The sequence below is a fragment of the Ahaetulla prasina genome, chromosome 17 (genome assembly GCF_028640845.1).
Source record: "Ahaetulla prasina isolate Xishuangbanna chromosome 17, ASM2864084v1, whole genome shotgun sequence".
NCBI lineage: Eukaryota > Metazoa > Chordata > Lepidosauria > Squamata > Colubridae > Ahaetulla > Ahaetulla prasina.
Genome location: NC_080555.1, coordinates 9,648,426 through 9,670,565, shown reverse-complemented (window position 1 = coordinate 9,670,565; position 22,140 = coordinate 9,648,426). Strand labels below are relative to the sequence as shown.

At 44.4% G+C, this 22,140-nt stretch overlaps 1 protein-coding gene across 2 annotated transcripts in view; it reads right to left on the bottom strand.

The window, feature by feature from the left end:
• Positions 1-22,140, bottom strand: part of ITGA10 (integrin subunit alpha 10) — a 108,010-nt gene that overhangs the window by 34,332 nt on the left and 51,538 nt on the right. For both annotated transcript variants that reach the window (XM_058159769.1, XM_058159768.1), the window contains exons 5-12: positions 21,386-21,474; positions 16,309-16,423; positions 13,006-13,133; positions 11,138-11,286; positions 9,875-10,025; positions 8,522-8,687; positions 3,830-3,897; positions 2,366-2,510 (exon numbers count right to left, since the gene is read on the bottom strand). In XM_058159769.1, the coding sequence (XP_058015752.1) occupies positions 2,366-2,510; positions 3,830-3,897; positions 8,522-8,687; positions 9,875-10,025; positions 11,138-11,286; positions 13,006-13,133; positions 16,309-16,423; positions 21,386-21,474 (1,011 nt within the window). The remainder of the gene's footprint in view (positions 1-2,365; positions 2,511-3,829; positions 3,898-8,521; positions 8,688-9,874; positions 10,026-11,137; positions 11,287-13,005; positions 13,134-16,308; positions 16,424-21,385; positions 21,475-22,140) is intronic.

Below are 22,140 nucleotides of genomic sequence, written 5' to 3'. Positions count from 1 at the left end.
CCATATTGCAAGATCTAAAATGGACACCTAACATCAAAAACACCATCAAAAAAGAACAACAATGAATGTTCTTTCTGCGCAAACTCAGAAAGCTCAAACTGCCCAAGGAGCTGCTGATTCAGTTCTACAGAGGAATTATTGAGTCTGTCATTTGCACCTCTATAACTGTCTGGTTTGGTTCTGCAACCCAACAAGAAAACACAGACTTCAGAGGATAATTAGAACTGCAGAAAAAACCATGGCTACCAACCTGCCTTCCACTGAGGATCTGTATACTGCACAAGTCAAAAAGAGGGCTGTGAAAATATCTACAGACCCCTCACATCCTGGATATAAACTGTTTCAACTCCTACCCTCAAAACGACGCTATAGAGCACTGCACACCAGAACAACTAGACACAAGAACAGTTTTTTTTCCTGAACGCCATCACTCTGCTAAACAAAAAATTCCCTCAACACTGTCAAACTATCTACTAAACCTGCACTACTATTAATCTTCTCATTGTTCCCATCACCCATCTTCTTCCACTTATGACTGTAACTTTGTTGCTTATGATTTATATTGATATTGATTGTTTCCTGATTGCTTATTTGTACCCTGTGACTATCATTAAGTGTTGTACCTTAGAATTCTTGACTAACGTATCTTTCCTTTTTTGTACACTGAGAGCATATGCACCCAGACAAAGTCCTTGTGTGTCCAATCACACTTGGCCAATTAAAAAAAATTCTATTCTATTCTATTCTATTGTATTCTATTCTATTCTATTGTATTGTATTGTATTGTATTCTAGTCTATTCTAGTCTAGTCTAGTCTAGTCTAGTCTAGTCTAGTCTAATCTAATCTAGTCTAGTCTAGTCTAGTCTAGTCTAGTCTAGTCTTTTCCTTGTGAACAAACGATCACGAAAAACACTCTGCATTTCTTTATTTAAAAAACTTTCCGCAATATCTGCTGAAAAACAATTCAGAATCAACACCAGGATTCTTTTATTACATTTTTAGACTGGAGGAATGATTACAAGCTCGGATGGCTTTAAAAGAAATACTGGAATACACCTGGAATGCGGCATCCAGTTTTTGGTCACCACGTTACAAAAAAGAAGTTGAGACTTTGGAACAAGTGCAAAAAAAAAAAAGCAATTAAGATGATCAAAGGCCTGGAGACTAAAACCTATGAAGAATGGTCGCAGGATTTGGATTTGACTAGACTAAAGAAAATAAGGATTAGGGGGGACATGATATACCACAGTGTTGGCGAACCTTTTTGGCATTGAGTGCCGAAACGGGAGCATGTGCCCGCCGGCCACCTGGTCTTCCGGTTTCTGGCGTGCATGTGTGTGCAAAGACCAGCTGGCCGGTGCGCGCGTGCATGCGCATGCCGGAAACTGGAAGAGCAACCACCAGGTGCGCATGAATGCGCCAGGAAGATGATCTTCCAGTTTCCAGTACGTGCATACTCACCGGCCAGCCGGCCTTCACATGCGCATGTACGCCAGAACCGGAAGATCATCTTCCTGCCACGCACATGCTATTCTGGTTTTCAGTGCTCCCGCGCACGTAAAGACCAGCTTGCCGGCGCACCGGAACCTGGAAGAGCAGCAGGCAACGGCTGGTGTGCCCAGAGAGATGGCTTTACGTGCCATTTCCAGCACGCGTGACATAAGCTCGCCATCACAGTGATAGCAGAATTCCAGTATTTGAAGGGCTGCCACAAAGTGAGTCAACTTATTTTCCAAAGCACCAGAAGGCAAGAGAAGAAACAACGGATGGAAACTAACCAAGGAGAGAAGCAACCTGGAATTAAGGAGAAATTTCCTGACACTGAGGACAATTAACCAGTGGAACGGCTTGCCACCAGAGGTTGTGGGTGCTCCATCACTGGAGGTTTTTAAGAAGATACCGGACAGTCTGAAATGGTATATGGTCTCCTGCTTGAGCAGGGGGTTAGATTAGAAGACCTCCACGGTCCCTTCCAGTTCTATTCTGATTAATTGAAAGCCATTTGCAGAAGAGTTGAGCTCTGTGAGGCATGGTGGAGAAATGAAGCTCCCAGTTGCTGGGGCAGTCTACCTCCTCTGGGAAAACTACAGCAGAGCATTCTGCTAGTGCTTCTCAGAGACAGGGGCCGACCACGGTTGGATACAGAAGACTCGGTTAGCTCACACCTTTGTCCTGATCTTGTTGTACCTTGATGAACGTATCTTTTCTTTTATGTACACTGAGAGCATATGCACCAAGACAAATTCCTTGTGTGTCCAATCACACTTGGCCAATAAAAATTCTATTCTATTCTATTCTATTCTATTCTATTCTATTCTATTCTATTCTATTCTATTCTATTCTATCTTCTGCCGTTTTCCTTACCGAGATAGGCTGCGTGGTTATTCAGCTTCCGCGGGAACTCTCTTGCAAAAGCTTCCCGTGGGGGGATGACCCGTCCCGACCGGCCCTCCTTGAGCACGGCCCCGTCCCAGTCGTAGGCTCCCACCATCCCAAAGAGGATTCCGTCCTGCCAGGAGAGAAGCAGCGACAAGAGCAAGAGCACTAAGACTCACATGCCGCTTCACGGTGCTTTTCCAGCCCTCTCTAAGCGGTTCACAGAGCCCGCCTCTTGTCCCCCAACAATCTGGGTCCTTATTTTACCGACCCCGGAAGGACGGAAGGCTCAGTCAACCTTGAGCCAGTCAAGATCGAACTGCTGGCAGTGGGCAGAGTCAGCCTGCAATCCTGCATTCTAATCACTGGGAGGGAGGGAGGAAGGGAAGGAAGGAAGGAAAGGAAGGAAGGAAGGAAACAGGATGGATGGATGGAAGGAAGGAAACAGGAAGGATGGATGGATGGAAGGAAGGAAACAGGAAGGATGGATGGATGGAAGGAGGGAAGGAAGGAAGGAAGGATGGAAGGAAGGAACAAAGGAAACAGGAAGGATGGAGGGAGGGAGGGAGGGAAGGAAGGAAGGAAACAGGATGGATGGATGGATGGAAGGAGGGAAGGAAGGAAGGAACAAAGGAAACAGGAGGGAGGGAGGGAGGGAGGGAGGGAGGGAGGGAGGGAGGGAGGGAGGGAGGAAGGAAGGAAGGAAGGAAGGAAGGAAGGAAGGAAGGAAGGAAGGAAGGAAGGAAAGGCAATAGCAATAGGACTTAAGATACCACTTCACAGCGTTTTCCAGCCCTCTCTAAGCGGTTTACATAATCAGCCTCTTGCCCCCAACAATCTGGGATCCTCATTTTACCTACTTCAGAAGGATGGAAGGCTGAGTCAACTTTGAACTGATGAGATTCGGTCTGCCAAATTGCAGGCAGCCGGCAGTCAGCAGAAGTAGCCTGCAGTACCGCACTCTAACCATTGCGCTACCACTGGACAACACAGTCTTCCAGACACTTAACGTACTCAACGCGAAGGGCAACTCAAAAGCTGCCTGGCTTCCAGATTGTTGTAAGCCACATGTGAGTCCTCTGTGTGCGAGTCGGGCGGCTGTATAGATTTGCTTTATTGAAGTTTATACAATTAGCAATAGCGCTTAGATTGATATACCACTTCACCACTGGTGAAATCCAAATTTTTTTACAACCGATTCTGTGGGCGTGGCTTGGTGGGCATGGCAGGGGAAGGATACTGCAAAATCCCCATTCCCTCCCCACTCCAGGGGAAAGGAATTATAAAATACCTATTCCCACCTCACTCTGGGGCCAGCCAGAGGTGGTATTTGCCGGTCCTCTGAACTACTCAAAATTTCTGCTACCGGTTCTCCAGAACCTGTCAGAACCTGCTGGATTTCACCCCTGCACTTCACATTTGAAAACAAGAGGCGCCCGATTTGTCTCTTACCTCCAGCAGGTGGGTGGAGAAACCAACTTGAGACATTTCCAGCTCAAAAGAGTTATACTCACGGGTCCCTGTTTGGAAAAAAAAGGGGGGAGGGGGAAATGTCACCTTCTTGATATCAACATATTAATCAATCAATCAATCAATCAATCAGAATAGAGTTGGAAGGGACCTTGGAGGTCTTCTAGTCCAACCCCCTGCTCAAGCAGGAGACCCTATATTTCAGACATGTGGCTGTCCAGTCTCTTCTTTAAAACCCCCAATGATGGAGCAGCCACTTCTGGTGGCAAGCTGTTCCACTGGTTTGGAGGTCAGTTTATCAGAAAAGGGGGATAAATGGCTTTTCTTTGAGAAGAAGATTTTGGTTATTCTCATGAAATGTGTCTGCCCAAGTCCATGATTGGTGAAAGGTTGAGGTTCTTTTGACCCCTTTTAAGGCTGGTCCATCATTTTCTTTTGGGTGGGTAGGGGGCCTTCCTGGATTCATAGCTCCTGCTTGAAGAGCAGGTGTCACTGTGACAAGGAAAGCTTTTCACACCCCCATCTGGTGCCATTGGTGGGGGCCCTTTCCTACGTTGGGAGGAGGTAGGCTTCAGACAGTCACACAAACCCTGGTCATTTCACAGCTTGACCACTGCAATGTACTTTACATGGGTCTCCCCGTGGCCCTGAAAAGATGTTGAGACTCTAAAAAGAATGCAGAGAAGAGCAACAAAGATGGTGAGCGGGCTGGAGGCTAAAACCAGTGGTGAAATTCAATTTTTTTTACTACAGGTTCTGTGGGCGTGGCTTGGTGGGCGTGGCTTGGTGGGCGTGGCAGGGGAAGGATACTGCAAAATCTCCATTTCCACCCCACTCCAGGGGAAGGATACTGCAAAAGGGGGCCTCTGGTGGCTCAACAGACTAATGCAGTCTGTTATTAACAGCAGCTGCTTGCAATTACTGCAGGTTCAAGTCCCACCAGGCCCAAGGTTGACTCAGCCTTCCATCCTTTATAAGGTAGGTAAAATGAGGACCCAGATTGTTGGGGGCAGTAAGTTGACTTTGTATATAATATACAAATGGATGAAGACTATTGCTTAACATAGTGTAAGCCGCCCTGAGTCTTCGGAGAAGGGCGGGATATAAATGCAAATAAAAAAAATTAATTAAAAAAAAATCTCCATTCCCACCCCACTGTGGCCAGCCAGAGGTCGTATTTGCCGATTCTCCGAACTACTCAAAATTTCCGCTACCGATTCTCCAGAACTTGCTGAATTTCGCCCTTGGCTAAAACATACGAAGAACGGTTTGCTGGAATTGGGTATGTCTAGTTTAATGAAAAGAAGGATTAGGGATAACATGATAGCCATCTTCCAATATCTCCAGGGGTTGCCACAAAGAAGAGGGAGTCAAGCTATTCTCCAAAGCACCTGAGGGCAGGACAAGAAGCAGGGGATTGGACTAGACGACCTCCAAATCTGCTATTCTGTTCTGTTCTGTTCTGTTCTATTCTATTCTAATTATTTCCATATTCTATTCTATTCTATTCTATTCTATTCTATTCTATTCTATTCTATTCTATTCTATTCTAATTATTTCCATATTCTATTCTATTCTATTCTATTTCCATATTTATTCTACTATAATTATTTCCATATTTATTCTATTCTAATTATTTCCATATTCTATTCTATTCTATTCTATTCTATTCTATTCTATTCTATTCTATTCTATTCTATTCTGTTCTGTTCTGTTCTACTCTACACTATGCTACGCTACTCTACTCTACTATTATTTTCTAGACCACCTAGAAGTTTCACCTGGCCTAGGATGTGGCAGCTGAGCTGCAACCATGGCATACCCACCTCTGCTTCGCAAGATGCATTGTATGATTCAAGGTGTTGGTCATTACCTATGAAGACCTATATACTTTGAAGCTAGGCCATAAGTACCTTTTTGGGGAATCAGTCATAACTTCAAACAGTCGCTAAGCTAATATACTAATATAATATAACAACAGAGTTGGAAGGGACCTTGGAGGCCTTCTAGTCCAACCCCCTGCCCAGGCAGGAAACCCTACACCATCTCAGTCAGATGGTTATCCAACATTTTCTTTAAAATTTCCAGTGTTGGAGCATTTACAACTTCTGCAGGCAAGTTGTTCCACTTATTAATTGTTCTAACTGTCAGGAAATTTCTCCTTAGTTCTAAATTGCTTCTCTCCTTGATTAGTTTCCACCTATTGCTTCTTGTTCTACCCTCAGGTGCTTTGGAGAACAGCCCGACTCCCTCTTCTTTGTGGCAACCCCTGAGATATTGGAACACCGCTATCATGTCTCCCCTAGTCTTTCTTTTTATTAAACTAGACATACCGAGTTCCTGCAACCGTTCTTCATATGTTTTAGCCTCCAGTCATAAGCTGCCAGTCATAAGTTGAGTACTAGAATTACATTACATTATATTCAAAAGAAGGATTAGGGGTGACATGATAGCAGTGTTCCAATATCTAAAGGGTTGCCAGAAAGAAGAGGGAGCCAAGCTATTCTCCAAAGCACCTGAAGGCAAGAGAAGAAAATAGGGAAGAAAATGGTAAGTGAACACCTGTCTACCCTAGACGAGTTCAAATCACCAGGACCGGATGGATTACACCCCAAGGTTCTGAAGGAACTGGCAGACGTGATCTCAGAACCACTGAACTATATCTTTCAAAGATCCTGGAGCACAGGGGAGCTGCCAGAGGACTGGAAAAGAGCTGATGTAGTTCCCATCTTCAAAAAAGGAAAAAAAACAGATCCAGGAAACTACAGACCTATCAGTCTGACCTCAATACCGGGGAAGATTCTGGAAAAGATAATCAAGCAACGAATCACCGAACACCTAGAAGCAAACAAAGTAATAACCAAAAGCCAACATGGGTTTGTCAAAAACAGATCATGCCAGACTAATCTTATCGCATTCTTTGACAAAATGACAAAATTAGTAGACCAGAGGAATGCTGTTGATATAATTTACTTGGACTTCAGTAAAGCATTTGATAAAGTAGACCATAACCTACTACTAGATAAAGTAGAAAAATGTGGGTTAGACAGCACCACCACCAGATGGATTCGTAACTGGCTGACCAACCGCACTCAACGTGTAGTCCTCAACGGAACTACATCCACATGGAGGAAGTATGCAGTGGAGTACCCCAAGGCTCTGTTTTAGGCCCAGTACTCTTCAACATCTTCATCAATGACTTGGACGAGGGATAGATGGGGAACTCATCAAATTTGCAGATGACACCAAGCTGGCAGGAATAGCCAACACTCCAGAAGATAGGCTCAAGTTACAGAAAGATCTTGACAGACTTGAACATTGGGCGCTATCTAACAAAATGAAATTCAACAGTGAAAAAGTAAGGTTCTACATTTAGGCCAAAAACAAAATGCACCAGTACCGTATATGTGGTACCTTGCTCAATAGTAGTACCTGTGAGAGGGATCTTGGAGTCCTAGTGGATAACCATCTAGATATGAGCCAGCAGTGTGCAGCAGCTGTTAAAAAGCCAACACAGTTCTGGGCTGCATAAACAGAGGATAGAATCAAGATCACGTGAAGTGTTAGTACCACTTTATAATGCCTTGGTAAGGCCACACTTGGAATATTGCATCCAGTTTTGGTCGCCACGATGTAAAAAGATGTTGAGACTCTAGAAAGAGTGCAGAGAAGAGCAACAAAGATGATTAGGGACTGGAGGATAAAACATATGAAGAACGGTTGCAGGAACTGGGTATGTCTAGTTTAACAAAAGAAGGACTAGGGGTGACATGATAGCAGTGTTCCAATATCTCAGGGGCTGCCACAGAGAAGTGGGAGTTGGGCTGTTCTCCAGAGCACCTGAGGGTAGAACAAGAAGCAATGGGTGGAAACTGATCAAGGAAAGAAGCAACTTAGAACTAAGGAGAAATTTCCTGACAGTTAGAACAATTAATAAGTGGAACGACTTGCCTTCAGAAGTTGTGAATGCTCCAACACTGGAAATTTTTAAGAAAATGTTGGATAACCATCTGACTGAGATGGTGTAGGGTTTCCTGCCTGGGCAGGGGGTTGGACTAGAAGGCCTCCAAGGTCCCTTCCAACTCTGATGTTATGTTATGTTAAGATGCAATGGATGAAGACTAACCAAGGAGAGAAGCAACCTAGAACTAAGGAGGAATTTCCTGACAGAACAATTAACTGCTTGCCTCCAGAAGTTGTGGGTGCTGCAAAACTGGAGGCTTTTAAGAAGAGATTGGAAAACTATTTGTCTGAAATGGTGTAGGGTTTCCTACCTGAGCAGGGGGTTGGACTAGAAAACATCCAAGGTCTCGTCCTCCCTCCCCTCCCCTCCTCTTACTTTCTTCAATCAGAATTACTACAATTGCAACTGTGCTGGACTTAAATATACCCCAGCAATGGTTACTTACCCTAACAGAATGACCGAGTTGGAAGGGACCTTGGAGGTCTTCTAGTCTAGGGGTCTCCAACCTTGGCAACTTTAAGACTTGTGGACTTCAACTCCCAGAATTCTGGCTGAGGAATTCTGGGAGTTGAAGTCCACAAGTCTTAAAGTTGTCAAGGTTGGAGACCCCTGTTCTAGTCCAACCCCCAGCTCAGGCAGGAGACACCATTTCAGACAAATGGGTTCCATTCCCCTCTCCCAGTTGCTGATGCCCCATCCTTTCCCAGCACCTTCAAGGCTGAAGATCCGATCTCCTAAGGAGTCCACAATATCGTTGAGAGCCGCCTCATCCGTCACATTGAAGAAGTACTTTTCGTCGGGGTCACTGGCAATGTATTTAATTTCATTGATGAACGAGTTGGGGTCTTTCTTCCGGCGGATGTAGTGGCCCAAGACCTGGGGAGGTGAGGAAACAGAGACATCATTTCAGGACATCTGATGGCAAAACTACCATGACGCCAGAAGGCAAGACGAGAAACAATGGATGGAAACCAATCAAGAATCCACAAAGGTCTGAGAATCAGTGTCTCCGCTAGACAATGGATGGTCAACCTGAAACTAAATTAATCAAGTAAAAATTGCAAACAGGGGAAAATCCCGTTCTCAAACTTCCCCAAATAAGTTACCTAGACCTAATCCACATATCAAAGGATGAGGTCTGCAAACACAGAGTTAATTACCATAAATTAGGTCTCCCAGAGGAACTGCATGTTCACAAGAATTCTTTCCTCACAGATGTCTGGGTTTCATTTTTGTTTATTCTTGTCCAACCCCAGCTTGAGTTGGAAACCCAAATTATTCTACTGACAATTTTCTTTCTTTCTTTCTTTCTTTCTTTCTTTCTTTCTTTCTTTCTTTCTTTCTTTCTTTCTTTCTTTCTTTCTTTCTTTCTTTCTTTCTTTCTTCTTTCTCTCTCTCTCTCTCTCCTTCCTTCCTTTTCCCTCCTTCCTTCCTTCCTTCCTTCCCTGCTAACTAAACACAGATACTTTCTTCCGGATCCAAGATACCTGACGGTGAAGTTATGTTAACCAAAGAAAGTAGCGCTCAAATGGCTGGCTAAAATAAACTCAATTTAATTTAAAATGATATTGGAACTCTCTCCCCCTTGCTCACATACAGAGATACACCCACATCCTGTTTGTTCGTCCAGGGGTGGGATTCAAAAATTTTAGCAACCGGTTCTCTGCCTGGTTGCTGAGTGGCCGTGGCCATGGTGGGTGTGGCCTACTCGGCCCCCTGCACCATGGCGGTGGGGAGTGCGTTTTTACCCTCCCCAGACTCTGAAGGCTTTCTTTGAACCTCTGGGAGGGCGAAAATGGGCTCCCTGGGTGTTCTGGAACTTCCAGGAGGCCCGTTTTTTCCCCTCCCAGAGCCTCCACGCAGGGGCTCCACTTACCTGGCATCCAAAACAGTCCACGTGGAGATTCCTGGGAGGGGAGGGGCAGGGTGGATGGGGCCAGCCAGTCCTTGCAACTATCAGTTCAACGAACCAGATGTAAAATTAACATTCGGTTCGCCCTAACCAGTCCGAACCGGCTGAATCCCACCCCTGTGTTCATCCCTCCATCTGCTGACACACTTACCGCGATGGCGTAACGGGTCACGTTCCGTTCCTCGCACTCTTCTAGAGCATCTTTAAGTTCCTCCCCATCGTGGGACTCCCCATCGGTGAGCACGATCATCAGCTTGGTGGCGCCTTCTCTGCCCCCTTTTTCCGGACTGAAGGCCTCCGTGCTGCGGGCCAGAAAGCCAGAAAGAAACTGCGACTTTGGGAAAATATTCTCCTCCCTGACAAAGCCATGCCCTGATCCTGGCCTAGAGCTTAGATCTCATTAAGCCACAGGTCTGGTTTACTGAATGTGATGAATTGCCTTGGTAGAATTTGGACAATGTTGGTTGCACTGAAAATACGCCGGTGTGAAAAAGCCTTATACTGATTTGCTCCCCGGTAATTAATCAAAGCACAAGCTTCTTGTAGCAAAGGAGAGGAACTCTCAGGCGAGAACTACGGTATTTTTCACACTATAAGACGCACCGGACCACAAGACGCACATTAGCTTTAGAGGAGGAAAACAGAACAAAACAAAAATCGGCGATCGGCAGCAATGCCTGTCACCTAGAACAGCTGATCGGCGGCATTCCGGGAGGCCAATCCTTCCACTAATCAGCTGCTCAGTAGCGAAGGCTCTAGCATTTTCCGCTGGTGGCAAACGGTGGCAGTGGTAGTGACAGGCTGCCATTGCACCAACCTCCCTCCCCCCACCACAATATTCACTCTATAAGATGCACAGACATTTCTACCCACTTTTTTTGGGAGGTGGGGGAGGAAAGTACATCTCATAGTGCGAAAAATACGGTACCTTCATGCATGCATGTAATTTCACAATTCTGAATCTTTGTACAAACTTATCTTTCAAAAATTGCATTTCTCCACATTTGATAATGTAGTTTCAAATTTTTAGCACTATCTATCTATCTATCTATCTATCTATCTATCTATCTATCTATCTATCTATCTATCTATCTATCTATCTAATCAGCCAGTCAGCCATCCATCCATCCACACACACACCCCTACCTATCTAATCATCCATCTATCTGTCTATCTATCTATCTAATCAGCTATCCATCCATCCATCCATTCATCCATCCATCCATCTTATTAACTGCCCATCTTCATCAAAGAGGGTCTATATATTATGAAGAAGTCTGTAGTCAATATTAATGAAGGAAGGAAGAAGTAACTTTTCTATTGGAAAATTGCTTGTGGAAGCCTTTGTATATTGGGCAAAATCCAAGAAGCTTCTTAGACATTCCCACCGTCTCTTTCGCCTCCCAGCACCTACCAGGCCTTGTGGATGGCAGAAGCCGTCCGAGTTTCGAGTCCTTCCTGCCGGCTGATATTTTGGGCAGCTTCGATGACTTCTTCTGCCGTCTTGTAATCCTTCAGGGTCCATTCATGAACTGCAACTTCACTGTACTGCAAGACTCCAACCTGTGAGGCCAAGAGGAGAAGGACCAGGGATGAAATTCAGCAGGTTCTGACAGGTTCTGGAGAACCGGTAGCGGAAATTTTGAGTAGTTCGGAGAACTGGCAAATATACCACCTCTAACTGATTTTACAGTATCCTTCCCCCTGGAGTGGGGAGGGAATGGAGATTTTACAGTATCCTTCCCCCTGGAGTGGGGTGGGAATGGAGATTTTACAGTATCCTTCCCCCTGGAGTGGGGTGGGAATAGAGATTTTACAGTATCACACCCACCAAGCCACGCCCACCAAGCCAGACCCACAGAACCGAAAGTAAAAAAAAATGAATCCCACTACTGAGGAGGACCCCTCTTGAGTCTTTGGAAGCGGGGGGGGGGATTCCATAAAGGCAGCTTGGTCTGTGCTACCTTCCCCAACGTCCCTTTTTCCAGAGAGGACAGTGTGCGCTCATGTCCCACTGATTTTAAACCTTAAAAGAACAGATATTTTAGAATAGAATAGAATAGAATTTTTTTTTTAATTGGCCAAGTGTGATTAGACACACAAGGAATTTGTCTTTGGTGCAGATGCTCTCAGTGTACATAAAAGAAAAGATAACGTTTGTCAAGAATCATAAGGTACAACACTTAATGATAGCATAGAAAATTAGAATAGAATAGAATAGAATAGAAGGCTAAAACATATGAAGAACGGTTGCAGGAACTGGGTATGTCTAGTTTAAGGAAAAGAAGGACTAGGGGAGACATGATAGCAGTCTTCCAATATCTCAGGGGTTGCCACAAAGAAGAGAGAGTCGGGCTGTTCTCCAAAGCACCTGAAGTCAGGACAAGAAGCAATGGGTGGAAACTGATCAAAGAAAGAAGCAACTTAGAACTAAGGAGAAATTTCCTGACAGTTAGAATAATTAATAAGTGGAACGACTTGCCTTCAGAAGTTGTGAATGCTCCAACACTGGAAATTTTTAAGAAAATGTTGGATAACCATCTGACTGAGATGGTGTAGGGTTTCCTGCCTGGGCAGGGGGTTGGACTAGAAGGCCTCCAAGGTCCCTTCCAACTCTGTTGTTATGTTAGAATAGAATAGAATTTTTTATTGGCCAAGTGTGATTGGACACACAAGGAATTTGTCTTGGTGCATATGCTCTCAGTGCACATAAAAGAAAAGATACTTTCATCAAGGTATGGAATAGAATAGAATAGAATAGAATAGAATAGAATAGAATAGAATAGAATAGAATAGAATAGAATAATATATACAGTAGAATAGAATAGAATAGAATAGATTTTTTTTTAATTGGCAAAGTGTGATTAGACACACAAGGAATTTGTCTTTGGTGCATACGGTCTCAGTTTCCATAAAAGAAAAGATACCTTGATCAAGAATCATAAGGTACAACACTTAATGATAGCATAGAAAATTAGAATAGAATAGAATAGAATAGAATAGAATAGAATAGAATAGAATAGAATAGAATTTTTTATTGGCCAAGTGTGATTGGACACACAAGGAATTTGTCTTGGTGCATATGCTCTCAGTGTACATAAAAGAAAAGATAGGTACAACATTTACAACACAATTGATGGTCAGTATATCAATATAAATCATAAGGATTGCCAGCAACAAAGTTACAGTCATACAGTCCCACAACAAACAATGGGGGGGAAAAGCAAAATCTGGACTAATCAATCAATAAATATTGAGATTGAAATAGCAAGTAAAACTCACCTGGATCTGCTCTGGGTCAATGAAAAATTTGCTGAGAATGTTGCTAAGAAAATTCTGCACTTCGTACCAGGGGTAAATGCTGTTGGAGCCATCCAGGACAATCACAATGTCCATGTAGGTTGAGCACCCTGCGCGAAGGTCAGAGAACAGTGGCAAAGGTCAGACAGCGGCAAAGAAGGATTCCCCCAGGGTACAGGTAGCCCTCGACTTACGACAGTTCGTTTAGTGACCGTTTGAAGTTACGACGGCCTTGAAAAAAAGTGATATCCCCATTTTTCATACTTAGGGACTGCTGCAGCATCCCTATCGTTACGTGATCAAAAGCCAGATGCTTGACAACCGATTCATATTTATGACGGTGGCATTATCCTGTGGTCACGCGATCCCCTTTTGCGATCTTCGGACAAGCAAAGTCAATTTCCTGACCTCCGTACCTTCAAGCGGGAACTGAAGACTCTGCTATTCAATCGGGCGGGACTAGCCTAAATATTATTTTAATTTTGATATTTTAGTTTAACTTAGTTTTCATTGATTTTAAAATTGTATTAATCTATTTATGATTTTATAGTTTAGGGTTTTATATCGGTCGTTTGACCGTTTTTAGTTTTAAATCGGCCGGTTAAATATTTCATTTTAAATGTATTTTTAAATTTATTGTGTACCTATGTGTTTTAATAAGGCTGTACACCGCCCTGAGTCCTTCGGGAGAAGGGCGGTCTAGAAATCTAATAAATAAATAAATAAATAAACAACCACGTTACTAATTTAACATCCACTGATGTTGCAAGAAGAATGTTCTGTTTGAAATTCATCCCCTTTTAATGAACCCATAATCCAGTGATGAAATCCACATTTTTTTACTACTGGCTCTTTTTTTTTTCTTTAAACAAGTTTTTATTGATTTTTTAATTTCCCCCCCTACACACATACATAGTTTATGAACAGAGTATTGGCCATATCATATCTTACACAGTACAAATACATTTTACTTTATTACAATGTCTGCCAAAGTATTCTTTTTCCATATTTTGATCGTGTCTTAATATTTCCATGCTCCTTTATATAAATCACATCTTCCTTCGCCCTCCAGTTCTCATTTCTCCATTTTTACTAATATTTATTCTCTCTTTATTATTTTTAAGCTATTTCAATTTTTATCCTGATATATTCAAACAGATTCAGGGTTCTCATTCTTCCATTTCATCTTTTTCTATTTTACAGCAACCTTTCTTGTCCTTCTCACTCCTCTCCCTCCCTTCTTTTATCCTTCCTACTTTCTTCTCTCCTCTCCAACTTCTTCTCTACTTCCCCTTCCTTTCTCCCCCTCCTTCATTCTTCCTCTCTATCTAAACTTCTCTCCTACTCTTATTTCTCCTTTCTTCCTCTCCTCTCTTCTTCCCTTTCTTCTTTGTCTCTCCCTCCTTCCCCCTTTCTGTCTCTCTCCTTCTTCTTATCTCTCTCTATTGCTGTATTCATTTTCATTTCAATATTTTTAACGGTTCTGTGGGCATGGCTCGGTGGGCGTGCTGTGGCTCGGTGGGCATGGCAGGGGAAGGATACTGCAAAATCCCCATTCCCTCCCCACTCCTGGGGGAAGGATATTGCAAAATCCCCATTCCCTCTCCACTCTGGGGCCAACCATAGGTGGTATTTGCAGGTTCTTCAAACTACTCAAAATTTCCACTACTGGTTCTCCAGAACCTGTCAGAACCTGCTGAATTTCTCCCCTGCCATAATCCCTTGCAGGGTGGAGTTTGGGCAAATGAATGGAGCTGAGTGTTTACTGGCCGGATGCCTTTCCTGTCACCAATGCGGAGTTATACTCATCGTGCCCAGAGAGAGAAATATCTGCCTCTACCTAAGGATCGAACTCACAGCCTCCTGGTTGTGAGGCGAGAGCTCCACCTCTAGGCCACAGCACCACTCAGTGTTCTGTTTGAAATTGGTGGGTGCAAAATGGATTTGTTAGATCTCCCTTCCAGGTGTGCTCCACAGCTAGTCTGCCGTTGAGAGGTATTGCTGGGGGAAGAGGAAGCAAATCCTGCTGGAAACAAATCCCAGCAATTCTGATAAATGTAATCCACCACTGGCCATTTCCAGCAGATTCATGGACACGTGAGGCTTTCTAAAACCCCAGGATGTGTTTCTAGCCACTTAGTCAGCCCTCCTGTGGAACGAATGATGGGCCTGACTCACAGGAGGCCACAGCTGACTGCAAAGGGGAACTTAAAGCCAGATGTGAGTGATGGGAGGCCGGATGGCTGAAAGTCCCTTTGAGCTTCATCACTGGAGGCTTTCAAGAAGACACCGGGCTGCCATCTGTCAGAAATGGTGTAGGGTCTCCTGCTTGGGCGGGGGGCTGGACTAGATGACCTACAAGGTCCCTTTCAATTCTGTTAATCTGTACCTGATGAAAGACAAGAGCTTATCTGGCTTCATTTCTACTTTGGATTTTAGAACTTGGCAATTAGATTTGTTATGATTCTAGAACTATAGTACAGGTAGCCCTCGACTTACAACCGTTCGCTGAGTGACTGTTCGAAGTTACAACGGCACTGAAAAAAGTGACTTGTGACCATTTCCCCACACTTATGACCGTTGCAGAATCCCTGTGGTCACATGATCAAAATTCGGATGCTTGGCAACCTGGTTCACATCAGGGGTGAAATCCAGCAGGTTCTGACAGGTTCTGGAGAACTGGCAGCGGAAATTTTGAGCAGTTCGGAGAACTGGCAAATACCACCTCTGGCTGGCCCCAGAGTGGGGAAGGAATGGAGATTTTGCAGTATCCTTCCCCTGCCATGCCCACCAAGCCACGCCCACAGAACCGGTATTAAAAACATTAGATTTCACCCCTGGTTCACATTTATGACGGTTGCAGTGTCCAAGGGTCATGTGGTCCCCCTTTTGCGACCTTCGGACAAGCAAAATCATTGGGGAGGCAAGATTCGCCTAACAACTACCTTAACAACTGCAGTGATTCACTTAACAACAAGTGGCAAGAAATGGGGCAAAACTCACTTAACAAATGCCTCGCTTAACAACAGAAAGGATGTTGGGCTTAATTGTGGTCGTAAGTCGAGGACTGTCTGTAAGTCCATTGGAAGCTGAGACTTGTGCAAAACCTTAATTGCTCCACCAAAAAGTGAAAGCAAAGCTGGCTGAGGAACTCTGGGAGTTGAAGTCCACAAGTCTTAAAGGGACCAAGGTTGGAGACCCCTGCTGTAGAATCAGCCGGGGTGTGTGTGTGTGTCTTCCAAAATTGAATAGTTTAGGAGTCCAAGGAACAAAAGCCAAACTTACTCTGAACCGTTGGGGCGAGGTTTTCCATCAGCCGGAAGTCCTTGTCCAAGCTGGTGCACATCCCTGTGCTGTACAGGGATGTGCCACATTCCTGGGACCAGAGGGGAGCGCAGGCCTGCCAGAAAGAGAGAGGATCTCCATGGGAACCTGTAGTGCCGTGATGGTGAATCTATGGCACACGTGGCATGCAGAGGTGGCATGCAGAGCCCTCTCTTTGGGCACGTGCACTGTTGTGTCTTGTCCGCTCTCACCGCAGCCGGGGTCTGCTTATCTGCTCCCGAACACGGAGGAATGTATGCCTCCCGGCCCCAGTCCTGGCTCCATGCCCAGACAAGCTGAAGAGGAGGGGGCACCTCCTGGTCCCAGCCCTGGCTCCATGCCCAAGCAGGCTGCAGAGGAGGGAGCATCCCCCGGCCCCAGCCCTGGCTCCATGCCCAGGCAGGCTGCAGAGGAGGGAGCATCCCCCGGCCCCAGCCCTGGCTCCATGCCCAGGCAAACGGAGCAACTAGACCCCTCCCCCTCCTCCACAGCATGTGAGCCTGAGGAAAGTTTATTTCCAACAGCTGCTGATTGGAGTGACCCTCGCATCAGAAGACTGGATAGGCGGAGGCAACAGAAGGAAGGGAGGGGCAGGCCTTAATGAGTGCTGAGTCATGGAGCCACACCCCATGGCCTATATAAAGGATCTGCTTTCTGGCAGTCTCTGAGTCAGGCAAAGTCGAACTTATCTTGCTGAAGTCACTTACTGGTCTCCTGCCTGCTCTGAGGACTTTGCTAGGACTTTGGCAGAGCTGCAGAGGCAAGCCTGATTCGGATTTCCCTGACCCGGCCGTCAGCGGAGGAGTGGAACACGACACGCACCATCGCCAGCTGCTCTTCTGGTTTCCGGCACATGCATGTGCACTGGTCAACCGGTCTTTGCATGTGCCGGAGTGCTGGAAACCCAAAGACAAGCTGGCCAGTGCGCATATGCGTGCTTGCTACCTGGTCTTTGGGTTTCTGGCACTCAGACGCACGCGTGTGAGCTGGCCAGCTGGCCTTCATGCGTGTCAGAGCACCGGAAACCTGAAGACCAGCTGGCCGGTTTACATGTGCATGCCGGCCAGCTGGTTTTCAGGTTTCTGGTGCATGCAAGCACATCAGCCAGCTGGTCTTCGGGTTTCCGGTGCACGCATGGGTGCCAGTCAGCTGATCTTTGGGTTTCCAGTGCACAGATGGGTGCCGGTCAGCTGGTCTTTAGGTTTCCGGTGCACACACGAGTGCCGGTCAGCTGATCTTTGGGTTTCCAGCACACACATGGGTGCCAATCAGCTGATCTTTGGGTTTCCAGTGCACACATGGGTGCCGGTCAGTGATCTTTGGGTTTCCGGTGCACACATGGGTGGCGGTCAGCTGGTCTTTGGGTTTCCAGCACACACATGGGTGCCAGTCAGCTGATCTTTGGGTTTCCGGTGCACACATGGGTGCCAGTCAGCTGATCTTTGGGTTTCCAGTGCACACATGGGTGCCGGTCAGCTGGTCTTTAGGTTTCCAGTGCACACACGAGTGTCGGTCAGCTGATCTTTGGGTTTCCAGCACACACATGGGTGCCAGTCAGCTGATCTTTGGGTTTTCCAGTGCACACATGGGTGCCGGTCAGCTGGTCTTTAGGTTTCCAGTGCACACATGAGTGCCGGTCAGCTGAGCTTTGGGTTTCCGGTGCACACATGGGTGGCGGTCAGCTGGTCTTCGAGTTTCCAGCACTCTGGTGTGCACGCACCCATGCACAGACGCATATGTTCTGGTTTGGGCACTCGGTGCCAAAAAGGTTTGCCATCACTGCTGTAGTGGCTTCCCTGCTGGCTGTGGGGTTGCCCTGCTGGGCATCCCTTACCTGACTGCAGCCTCCCCTTAAGAGGGAGGGGTGCAGAGAAATTCAGGCTGGGTGTCCCACACAACTGGAAGTCACACGATCCCCTTTTGCCACCTTTTGACAAGCAAAATCAATGGGGAAGCCAGATTCAACTTAACCACCGGATTAGTAATTTATCAACCGCAGTGATTCACTTAACGACTGTGGCAAGAAAAGTCGTAAAGTGGGGCAAAGCTCACCTAACAAATGTCTCACTTAACAACTGAAGCTTTTGGCTCAATTGCGGTCAAAAGTCGAGGACTACCTGTATAGACTCCGACATTACCTTAACAGCTCTTAGGTCCTTGGTTAGTTTTTAACTGTGAATCGAACTGAAGGTATAATAATAATAATAATAATAATAATAATAATAATAATAATAATAATAATAATAATAATAATAATAATAATAATGCACAATATCATTGCATATACTGTGTGAAAGCAAAAGATAGGTTACCCGAGTATTCAGTCTGTTGTGTGAATGCAGCCTTAAAAAGGTCAGTAGAAAAGTTGAGGAGGAGGAGGAGGTGTGGGGAAACATTTAGGAATTAAGGAGCAAAAGCCCTCTTGGCCAGGGCTGCCACAAGACTAGCCATGGATCCGAAGATCCAACATCCTGTTTTCCAAATCTGAGCCAGCTACTCTGGAAAGCCACCAAAATGAAACAGGAAAAAGTTTTTCACACTCCTGGACAATCCATTAAAGGCGAGCAGAGCCAAAAAAGGAACAGAGGAAAGAGCCTGGCTTTCTTTGGGCCCAATTCAGCAGGAGGTGACAAAAGACACATTTGTTCTTTTATTTGTTTGTTATTTATTTATTTATTCAATCAATCTATCAATCAGAATAGAATTGGAAGGGACCTTGGAGGTCTTCTAGACCAACCTCCTGCTCAACTAGGAGATCCTTTAAAATTCCGGACCTATGGCTGTCCAGCCTCTTCTTAAAAGCCTCCAGTGATGGAGCACCCACAACTTCTGGTGGCAAGCCGTTCCATTGGTTAATTGTTCTCACCGTTAGGAAGTTTCTCCTTAATTCCAGGTTGCTTCTCTCCTTGATGAGTTTCCATCTGTTGTTTCTTGTCCTGCCTTTCCGGTGCTTTGGAAAATAGCTTGACCCTCTTCCTCCTCTCTGTGGCAGCCCCTCAAATATTGGAAGACTGCTGTCATGTCTCCACTGGTCCTTCTAGCCAAACCCAGTTCCTTCAACCATTCATATGACTTTCGGCGAGCTAACCAGATAACTGCATGAATATAAATCCTTTCATTCCTCACTGTTCAGTCAGAACTGGCTTCTTGGATGAGAAGTGAAATGTCTTCAAGGGGGAAAAAGAGTACAATTATCCTTTGAAGAGCATCTTTGGGATATTCACGTTGTTATTTGATTTGGCATGTAGGACTAGGGGAGACATGATAGTAGTGTTCCAATATCTCAGGGGCTGCCGCGAAGAAGAAGGAGTCAAGCTATTCTCCAAAGCACCAGAAGGCAGGACAAGAAGCAATGGGTGGAAACTCATCAAGGAAAGAAGCAACCTAGAACTATGGAGGAATTTCCTGATTGTGAGAACAATTAACCAGTGGAACAGCTTGCCACCAGAAGTTGTAAATGCTTCAACACTGGAGGCTTTGAAGAAGGGTCCTTGAGTGGCTCAGACTGGTAAGACAGTCTGTTATTAACAGCAGCTGCTTGCAATTACTGCAGGTTCAAGCCCCACCAGGCCCAAGGTTGACTCAACCTTCCATCCTTTATAAGGTAGGTAAAATGAGGACCCAGATTGTTGGGGGCAATAAGTTGACTTTGTATATAATATACAAATGGATGAAGACTATTGCTCAACATAGTGTAAGCCACCCTAAGTCTTCGGAGAAGGGCGGGATATAAATGCAAATAAAAAAAAAAACTAGACAACCACTTGTCTTAAATATTATGGGGTTTCCTGCCTGAGCAAGGGGTTGGATTAGAAGACCTCCAAGGTCCCTTCCAACTCTGTTATTCTGTTATTTCGGTCTAGATTTTTGGATGTTGTTAAGCTCAGTTTTAGACATTGTTAAGCTTTTAAGACAAACTCAGCTTATTGATTATTATATGAGTAATCAATCAGTGAGAATATATGGGGCAAATACATGTATGCACAAAATTGGAAAAATGGGAGTGTACCTACAGAGGAAATGGTAATAAAGAAAATATTAAAGTGAGCCAAAATGGACAAAAGGTTAACAATGGAAATTAAAGACAAAGGAGAAACAGAGTATTATTTAATATGGGACTTACTGTACAATTGGCTAGATAATAGATGCAAAGGTTAGAAAATTAATGATGAAAAAGGATCAATAAGCTAGAAACAAATACAGGTACAAAGCTATATAGAAGAATACGTACTGCAAGCAATATTATTACTAGCCTGTACATAATTGTAAATCAAAATATATATACAGAGAGAATTAGGTTATAACCATGGAAACAATAGATACGTTGCATAATATCAAGATTTTTTTCCTACGGACTATTCTGTACAAATAAGAGAAAAATTGAGTAAGAGAAAAATTGTCGTAATTAAGATGTTTATGTATATTTAAAATGGTGCTGAGACTAACCAGTATATTACTGTTGCAAAATTGAAATTGTGATGTAAAACAAAGGAAAATGTACTATAAAAATATTTAAATATATATAAATATTTCGGTATCGGAACTCGGTATGTCTAGTTTAATGAAAAGAAGGACTAGGGGAGACATGATAGCAGTGTTCCAATATCTCAGGGGCTGCCACAAAGAAGAGGGAGTCAAACTATTCTCCAAAGCACCTGAGATAGAACAAGAAGCAATGGGTGGAAACTAATCAAGGAGAGAAGCAACTTAGAACTAAGGAGAAATTTCCTGACAATTAGAACAATCAATAAGTGGAACAACTTGCCTGCAGAAGTTGTGAATGCTCCAACAGTGGAACTTTTAAAGAAAATGTTGGATAGCCATTTGTCTGAAAATGTGCCCAACTCATCCTGCTCTGCTTTAGGCTGCTCTTCCAGCAACGTGGCGAAGCCTTACCATTTAATGGGTTAGCAACTGAAATGATTGCGAGCAAAGTTAGCTTTTTATAGCTCTTGTACTCTCTCTTTTGTTAAATATGCGGTTGGGTATGTGCTTTATTTAAAAAGAAAAAGAAAAACATACCACAAGAGATACTTACCACAAACCCATCATCTTTGTTAGCTATCAGCGTCATCCCAAAATGCATGTTTTTTATTTGCCTGGAAACATTCCGGAGGCTCATGTCACCTAGTTGTGATTCAGAAGTGGGGAGTGGGGGAGGAAGGAAGGAGAAAAATGGAAAATGCAATCTTTGGATAATTGTGAAAAGAGCACCTCTATCATGCTTTCTCCTATATAATTACTGATGTGCATCAACCTGTCTGTTTTTAGCCCCCTCAGCCTAACTGCTTCACTCACATCAATTGTGTTGTAAATGTTGTACCTTGATGAACGTATCTTTTCTTTTATGTATACTGAGAGCATATGCACCAAGACAAATTCCTTGTGTGTCCAATCACACTTGGCCAATAAAATTCTATTCTATTCTATTCTATGAATTTGATTCATTTTAGTTTTTGTTCACCACACTATAAAAAAGTTGTTGAGACTCTGGAAAGAGTGCAGAGAAGAGCAACCAGGATGATTGGGGGACTGGAAGCTAAAACATACGAAGAACGGTTGCAGGAACTGGGTATGTCTAGTTTAATGAAAACAAGGATTTCAAGGGGAGACATGATAGCAGTGTTCCAAGATTTGAGGGGCTGCCACGAAGAGGAGGGGGTCAACCTATTTTCCAAAGCACCAGAAGGCAGAGAAGCAACCTGAATTAAGGAGAAATTTTCTAATAATAAGAACAATTAGCCAGTGGAACAGCTTGCCACGAGAAGTTGTGGGCGCTCCATCACTGGAGGT